This window comes from Ptychodera flava, chromosome 9 (genome assembly GCF_041260155.1).
Source record: "Ptychodera flava strain L36383 chromosome 9, AS_Pfla_20210202, whole genome shotgun sequence".
Taxonomy (NCBI): domain Eukaryota; kingdom Metazoa; phylum Hemichordata; class Enteropneusta; family Ptychoderidae; genus Ptychodera; species Ptychodera flava.
The window spans coordinates 44,713,652-44,723,046 of record NC_091936.1 but is presented as its reverse complement, the minus strand read 5'-3'; the positions used below and the strand labels follow the sequence as shown (position 1 = coordinate 44,723,046).

General features: G+C 36.7%; 1 protein-coding gene across 2 annotated transcripts in view; it reads left to right on the top strand.

The window, feature by feature from the left end:
- The first annotated feature begins 871 nt into the window (after positions 1-871).
- Positions 872-9,395, top strand: part of LOC139141146 (uncharacterized) — a 164,196-nt gene continuing 155,672 nt past the window's right edge. Inside the window, exons 1-5 of one of the 2 annotated variants that reach the window (XM_070710753.1) lie at positions 872-1,275; positions 6,087-6,139; positions 7,359-7,454; positions 7,994-8,098; positions 8,437-8,568. In XM_070710753.1, coding sequence (XP_070566854.1) covers positions 1,188-1,275; positions 6,087-6,139; positions 7,359-7,454; positions 7,994-8,098; positions 8,437-8,568 — 474 coding nt within the window. In that variant the 5' untranslated portion in view covers positions 872-1,187. The remainder of the gene's footprint in view (positions 1,276-6,086; positions 6,140-7,358; positions 7,455-7,993; positions 8,099-8,436; positions 8,569-9,395) is intronic. The other variant, XM_070710752.1, reaches the window with a different exon arrangement.

Below are 9,395 nucleotides of genomic sequence, written 5' to 3'. Positions count from 1 at the left end.
TTACTCACAATAGTCACCTAACCTATAATAGTGTAATTGCCCCGCCCTATTGTGATGACTGATATTTGCCGTTCGGCGATTTGCTAAACCGTCATGGTCCGATATGATGATCATCACGCAATGCCCGTGTGCCAAACGTTTTGATGAGTGAGTCATTGCACCGCATCATGACATCTGGCAAAAAGGGAAGTCCCTGCACACCTATCTGGGCAGGTAAATTCTGTCACATGGAATTTTACGCTTGCCTGACAGATAGACAGTTAATATAAAAAATATACAGGGTGTACAGCACGCGATTTGCTCAGGCAGGCAACGTTTCGATGTTATCTGCCCGAATGTGAGGCAATAATGTTTCACGGATGTCCTACACCCTTATGTAGTCATTTCATCCATTCACCCAATCGCCAAACGATAGGTTGCTGGGTAAGCTTTTCTTGGGTAATATCCAATTTTCGCGGGGAAGAAATTTGACTTTGAGTATGGACATGTGGACTTTTGGAATACGATCAAAGGAATATGAATTACCTAGTTGATATGAAACTTAAGTTACCCCTCAGATCACTAATTTGAACGTGTCGAAAATCAAATAAATGTCAAACGTTCTAACATGTTGTTATGAAAAACCATCAACAACAGCACTTAGTCTAGCCTACAGGATTAATCTGGTCGATGATATATTTCGTTTGCTTTCTTGTGACAACGCTTATATGTTTTTGTTTAGTTTAAACTGCCTGTTGCAATTTCAGAACAAATCATATTATTGATGTTACTTGAAGTCAGAGAAAGGTTGGAAATCAGGTCGTGGAAATAATTTGTATTCCCCAAAAACAAGAGCATGAGTGTGTTGGTTCAAAGTGGTGGTGCCAGTTCCTTCGCTAGTTCTATTCTTAATTGAACAGTGAACAGCGCAATTCACAACCCGGATATGAAACGTTCCAAAATAAACCTTTTCATGCGCAGATTACATTTCACTCTGGCAGCAACACATTTACAGTCAAAACAGTCGCGACTACAAAGCAGCACCAGACAGCCGTAATGCGCACCTCATGGTAGATCTGTGACATTCGTTCGCATTTATTTGGTTTTATCACAAGACTTGCGTTCTAGAACCTGTAAGCTAAATACTTGCGACTGCGACTCTCTGCTCAACCGTAAGGCTGTGAAGGTTGTTTTCAACTCGGAACACCATGACGTCGACACTGACAGGCAAAGTATCAGCGGCAAAACTCTCGGTCATAGCAGTGCTGTGTCATATCCAACTATCAATTTGTGGCGGTGAGTAACGACTGATCATTCATCATCTTTCAAGGTGTACCATGGTATGGAACTTGTCGTTTACCATCATTCGAAGCAAAAAGTGCAAATTGCACCGGAAACTGAAAGTACACGTTGAAGTGAAAGTGAAATTATATCCAATTATTATCACACTGGTAACTTGTAAATTCACCTGTGAATTTGTTTGCAAAACAATTACCTGCGTAGGGTAAGCTTCCGGTCATGTATTTCCTGGTCTGTATTTACCCATTTGTTTGAAAGCTAATTTATCATAACTTTTAGATTTTTCTGTTTTATTATATTTGTTCATAAAAAGATCCCTTTTCAAAATTAAAGTCTCCCGGTCCGCTCCTTAGATCATGCTGGTATACTCATTGTTCATCTTATCAACAGAAGTGGCTGAGTGTAATGTCTTATTTGAGCGTTGACGACTGAAGTTTGTTTGGAGACTAGAACTCAGTTATCGACAAGAATGAATTGCAAATTGTAACAGTGGGTTGTGTTGGCAAGTTTATACCATCTCGCTGCTACTGTCCATGTATTATCTATCACTGCTGTGTTGTCGCTGGTCGTGTGAACATGATCATTTATTAGGTCAATATTAAATATGCTTGTTACCAGTAACCCGACCGACTCCAGACACTTTTTCACATTTTCAAAAAAAATCGAGTCAATATTCTATATTGTACCGTATTTAATATAATAAAAAAGGTAAAAAATCTCCGCCCCACCTATCCTGATTTTCGTAGGACTGTTATCGAAAACACAATTTTTCGACTTAGCCATAGGTGTTTGGAGGGCGTTGACTGAGAGTAGTGGCGCGATGTTGATGCCGGTTGCCATTATGACGGAACAATTGACGAATTTTGGAGAGGGCAAGGCCGATGATTAAAGCGTCACATGTCAACGCTCCTTAAATCTATCACTTTCTATTGTTATTATGGCAACATTGGACTCGTTAATATAAATGTGACTAGTATCGGCCTAGCAGCACATATGATAAAAGAAATGCTTGACACTTTGAACGAACTCCCTCCTGAGTAACTCAAATTGTGTCGTTACCGTGACAGCGCAAACACGAACTATTCCGAGCGATAACCGTCACTGTATGAGGTTAAAATTCTTCTGGTCATTAAAAAACAGATTTGCGTCAGTGTTTTTTTTATCAGCGCATGCCTTGCGTCCGCTCCATGACCCTACGACGTTACGCGGGACTGACGAGGGGATTTCCCCAACAATGACGTCACTAGTTTTCATTTCAAATTTCTAAAAGCTTGCCGTGGGCAATTGTTTGTCATGTGACCTACCTCTTTGTCCTTTGTGCACACAGCAATTTGAAAACAGACTGAAACTCAGTCAGACGAGCTCTTGTTTTCCTTTCACAGTGGTACAACTAACGGTGTGACTAAGTGTGGAATTGTCGTAAATTTTAAATATATTGACAACACACGGGCACTTGTTCGCGCAGTCACTTCACTTATAGTGCAGATGGCACACTTTAAAGTGAACAGGTTTGACTACTCTGCCATATTATAAGTGGCAAATAAATGACACTTACACCAAATCACGATGGGATGTGGTCATTTTCACAGCTATATCGTAAAAGATATAACCTAATGTTGTTATATGTGTAACATTTAGAGGAAAATTTTGAAGCATGTTTCGCACAGTGTTTGATGAAAATTTAGGACTGGACATAAATCACAGGAAGAGAAGGCCAGTGTTTTTTCGGTGGGTGGCAATTTTTCGCGCAAGGATCATGAAATTTCACGCATGTCTTTGGGGAGGGTTTTTACGCAACTATTAGAAGTCAAGGTGTGGTCGATATATTGCTTCAAACTATTAACAATTTCGCCCACAGAACAATCTATATCTGTACCTTTATGGCTTTTTTTATAATTTATGTGAAAGTACTTCGCTTGAAGAGGCAGATAAAGAAAGGGAGCATCTGTATACAAGAAAATTTGATTTTTGGATTTCATTGAAATTGTTGATTGACGATACATAGTAGTCTATAATATATAAAATATAAAACTAGCAATATGTCTGCAAACAGACATTTGATAATTGATATAAATGTACTTGTTAGAATAGCCTAAGGTAGTTTCAAGTGCTTATGTGCACAAAATAATTTGATTTTTGAAAGTCACTGAAAACTGATTCACTATACATGGCAGTCTATGAGAAAAATATGAATATTTTTATTACAATAATAAACTAACTAAATATGTGCTTTTATAAGTGTTTGAAAATTAATGCAAGCGTAATGATCAGAAAAACGTGTATGAAAGATAGAGATGTTGACAACACAGTACATATGAAACAAGAATTTCACAAAACATTAATTCGCTTCCTATGGTATTGTAAGGGTAAACAATTAGGCAATAATAAGTTTCTTGACGTACAATAATAGTGCTCTCTCTACACTTATAAGTCAAACTATAAATGAAGGTAACCATATAAGTTATTGTTTCTTTCGATTTTGAATAGTCAAATGTACAGAAAGTAGTCGAGAGATTTATTTATCGTGAAATGTGATCCTTTTTTAATTGAATTTCATGTTAAAACATTGTATAAAAGTAATTACTTGTATGCTAAAACGTTTTCGCTGAAAGTTCAAAGGTCAAATTGGAAGTTATAATCAATTAAGATATTATTAATATAGTCTATTACAAACAGGGGGGTCACTGTTTTTTGTGCATGAGAATCACTTGTTTTTCTCCAAACACTTTTGAAGGGTCACCATTTTTCGCATGGCATCATTTAAAAAACATTGGCCCTACCCTGATATTTAATGTCCGGTCCCTAACTGATGAACACATTTTTCAAAGGATTTTAGTACAATAGAAAAGAAACATTGTTGACGACTGTATTTTCATAAATTGAATACGAAAGTCTGCTATTTTTGTGAATACTAAAGGGACGTGAGAAAATCGCACACTATGCATGGGCTAAGTTGAAATTTTTCACACTCGCCTCCGTCCTGTGCAAGCCACATACCCCCAAGCTCGTGTGAGACGTTCCATCTCAACCCATCGGGCTGCGGTATTTTATAAATCTTGCATTTCAGTGACTGCATTTTTTACATATTTTTTCCGGGTTTATCTTTCAACAGCTGCGTCATTATTGTTCTGTCCCCTCCCTATACTATTCAGCTGCTGGTGTGGTAAAAACTTTGTGTTGGATTTTTCGTTCGTGGTTCAAAACACGAATGACGAGAGAACAGAGAAGTAATCGTCACTGCTAAATGCCCCACCTTGACCTGATGATGATAATCCTTTTTGATGAACTTCTTCCTATGGTATGGTAAAAGCTTTGTGTTGGATTTTTCGTTCGTGGTTCAAAACACGAATGACGAGAGAACAGAGAAGTAATCGTCACTGCTAAATGCCCCGCCTTGACCTGATGATGATAATCCTTTTTGATGAACTTCTTCCTATGATTTCAACAGCAAAGCAATCCGACACGTAGTTTTCTGTTGCCTTTGAATGAGTTCGATGCAAATCCGATTTCATGAGATCTCACTTTCGCCATTTTATATACCCTTTTATTTTTTATTGTAGATTCTAAAGTTCTAATTCTCTGTTCAGCCTGACAAGATAAAGACAACGAGGAATACAGTGTAATCTAAACATTTCATGTAGTGCATGATCTTGGCGGCTGATAGAATAATATCGATATATTTTATTTGTATTGTTGACAGAAAAGTTGCCCTGGCCGTGAATTTGGAATGTTGTGAACAAAATTTCCCATGTCAAAGCAAAACAAACGCTAAAGATCTGCACTAAGTTTTGAAAATGTTTCAAAACTCTCGACTTATTTATTCTTTCTCACCACAATAAGTCGACTCTCTTTAGAAATATCTTCCCAATCCAACTTTTATACAGTGTACCTGACACCCTCGCTGCGTCCCATGTAATCTCCCGCTTGTTCACGAATTAATAATGCCCCATTCGTCATGTTATAGTGATTCCTCGTGCAAAGCTAAAATGATGAATATTCCAATTTAAATGCTTATACATGGAGATGATGGAACTCACTCGGCACGGGGTCAGAAAACGAAGCATTTCAACCTTTGGACGGGACGACCTTTTCAGCTCTCTTCAACTGCATTTTATTCATGAATGCATTCATTCCTTTGTTCATCCGTGCATTCATTTATTCGTTATTTCGTTTATGTTAGTATGAGCCTCGAAAGTGAAAGGCTGAGACTTTTGCTCAAATTTTCTTTAATGAAACTTTCAACCATTCGTTCATCAAACCAAGAATAAAAATAAGGGGCCACCGTACAAAGTTTGGTACTTGAAACTGAAATGAATTGCCTAAAATTTATCGATATTTGAAATTCAAATAGCCGCCATCCCTATGTACTGCCCTATGTTAATTTTATGGGGAAAATCCACTTCTTCGTCGGTGACGCTGAGAACTTTCTTACTCAAAGAGCTTTAAAATGAGCTCCAACAAGCAGTTAATCAAGAAAGAATTTGAAAATCCAAATATGTGCCCCGAGGGCACATTCGTTGTTCTATCATCCATCAATTCATTCGTAATTCATCTATACATGCATTCATTCATCAATGCATCAAGTCGTAACTTTGTATTTATTAGTGTCTCTTGTTGCACTACACTATTACCCTAAGAATCAGCCTCTACCATACACACTTTACCAGCATAAATATCATCAAATAAATATTACAGATGGACAACTGAACAGTTGCATTTATGCTATATTATAATGACGTACAACGTGTGAAATGTTTCGGTAATGCAATGGTGAATGTAACTCACTCATTTAGTCTTTACAATTATAGTTCCGCAGGGCTGCACTGGAATCAGCTGGCACAATAATGTTAACTTATCGGAGGTGAGATGTTTTATATGTTTGTAATTCTTACATTGCTTGCATCAATTAAGATAAGAAGGGAACTTGTGTGAATTTTACGAACTTGATACTGACACACGAAAACAAATGCTGAAATAATTAAGACATTTTACACACTTTTGACTCATTTTAGCTTTCGAGATATTAGCCATCACACATATGTAGGCGAAATTCGATCGTAATTTTCATTTAATGATGCCTATCCTATCCTCAATAGAACCAAAGCAGAGTCATTTATTATAACAATAATAATCGTTTATTGTAAACACCCAAAAAGTGACCGACGGTCAAAAAGTATGAGTTACAGGGAAATAAAAAGAAGTAATACATCTAAAAACACTCACTGAATAATATAAAATAAAATAAATTATTGCGTGTAAAAACACTGACAGAGTAAAATAAAATAAAACAAAGTATTACATCTAAAAACATTGACTGATAAAATGCAGAGCGATAAATGCGTTGTTAAATAAGGAGACAGAGCATTACAGAATCATGATGACTGATTGTTCAATCTAATACAATGTACAATGGGGCTATTTTCCATTCGTGTGGTCCTACATTTAAAGGTTAATCTATTATTATGTCGGGTCTCGTAACCATGTGAATGGATATTTGGCACTAAGTGATGTAGCTTGTGGTGTTCATTTGTTACTTCAGACCCAAATTTTCTACAAATTTGTTTACGCCTGTCTGCTAAACCCACAATTCCCAAACATTTTAAAGCATCGTCATAGTGAGTGAAAGGCAAGATGATTCTAAGTGCTCTTTTCGGGACACACTCAATCGCCATTTTCAATTTCTCGGTTAGCCAACCTTCCCAAACTATGCAAGAAAATTCCAGACATGATCTAATAAGTGAAATGTAAATCCGTTTTAGGTCCTCTGTTGTTGCCCCATATCTTAATAATATTCTCATTAAATTTAATCTCTTACTGGCTTTAGATATAATATCATCAATGTGTGAATTCCATTTAAGCGTGTCAAGTAATGTAACACCAAGACTTTTGAATGAAGTTACAACTTTGGCGAAATAAACTTGAAACATTAAACAATGTAAGATGTGCATTTTGAATTCCATAAATCAAATAAGGCATGTGATCCTGTTGCGTATCTACGGGACTCGTCTTCACTGGAAAACTGCCGATAATCACATGGAACATGCTTTGATTTGATGCTTTTGTGTCGTATTTTATTTCAGATCACACGCGTAGGAGAAATTGTATATGAGTTGCCAAGACAAGATCTAGAAGGAAATCTGTATCATGGGTTCACGATAATTGACGAAAGTAATAAGGTAATCCAAGCACAGTTACTAACAATGTACCCCTGTACTTTCAAACTCTGCCCAGTCAGATATCCAAGATAACCCTGTCATAATACCCATCCGAATTAAACAATATACTATATGATAAGATACTGGCTATAGCGTGAGCTTTTATATCTTTATTTTGTTGTGACTTTGAAGTTCATTTTTTAATGGTTTCACCTTTTTCAACCGTCATGAGATAACTGATGATAATATAGCAGGGTACTTCAGGATTTGAAAGGTCTTTACTGTTGCTGTATTTTTTTAAATTTTACAATTACATGTATTGGTATTTAACTTTTCGAAGTAGGGGGGTCAGTCAAAATTTCAGAGTTAGAGAGGGGGTTACTCATATTCATCATTGTTGGCGAGGGGGGTCACTCGAAATTTCGGAGTTTCCGATGAAATTCCTCCAACCCCCAGGCCGTAAATAAGAACGGCTCCCTAATGCTAAGACCTAGCCATGAAGTTCTTAAACTTCGCCCGCTTAAGCCCATTACTAACTTATTTTTCGCCTTTTTTGACAGAATGAAAGATTCAGTGTAAATTCGGATAATGGTATGGTTTCCTTGGCTCGATACTTGGATTATGGCATTACGTCCGAGTATGATCTTGAATTTAAATATTATCATGTAAGTCTTATACATATCAGTACAAAACCTGGTGCAGATCTTTCCGACATGAAAGTTTCATATGAAATATCATGATATCACAAGATATTTTTGCAGTCGATTAGGACAATTTTTCCTTTATCATTTCTCACTTTCGAATAGTGGTGAATTTATTCCATCAGCTTTGCAGTACAAAGAGATAAGCAAGAACAGTTGTTGCCATGGTAGTAAAATACGCTCTAATTTCAAATTGGTATCGGAAAGATATTTTAAAATTCCGATCGACGTTTTTTTGAAAGGTTTTCTTCATGCATGCAAATTTTAAATTAATTTTGCATCCGTATGAATGTTGCCTTTAGACCGTCAACAGCACTGAGATGTGTCATACATTTAATCTAACGGTTCGTGTTACCGATGACATAAACTGGCCACCACGTTTCAACGAATCATGCTTCATTAGTCCAACTGAGAGTAAAAGACCTGAAAATTATGTGAGTATTCAGAGCATGTGTACATATCATTCGATATATATTATCTGTTAATTTGTTTTTCTTTAAACGCATAGTGAATTATAATTAATAATGTCCAACACGCTCAATATATATGTTCACGGTACTGCCGATATTGAATATAGAATGCATGCATACTTTTACCTGATCAGTTAAATAACATAAAGGCTATTTGGCCAACTGGTTATGTAGTAAAACAACATTAGCTATAATGCGATCACTATTCAAATAACATAGGGCTGGAAATTAGCTGTAGTCCCGCGTCCACAGACTACAAACTTTTCCCTTGAGCTACAAATCCATGAAACGGTAGCCCACACTACAGAAGATAGAGACATGTGATTCAGTCATTACTAGGTATGCCATGTCCAGTCCGTCTCTTTTGGAAGAGCTAAATGCAGTCAAACCTAGCTGGACATAGAAAGGCCAGACTATGACTTTGTCATGCAAATTAAAAGACGACCCTTCCTTTGAGCTTGCAACAAAGTTTCAATATCTGATTTAATGTACTTGGATAACAGGCACAGAGGATAATGGCCAATGAAAGCGCATTTTCATTAAATTTTGATCAAAATGTATCAATCACAATGACACGAAAATTAGTCCTGTTACAGTGGTGCTAAGAAGGTCGTGATCATGACAACTATCGAAATTTGCATACAAATCTGAGAATGAAACGGTTGTCAATAGGTAACCAGACTTTTGAGTATCACTTTTGTCCATTATACCTGTTTCCTTTTGGTATTAAAGGTGTGCAAGTTAAGTATTTGCATCAAATCACTAGCAAATTCACTTCATGTGCAGAATCT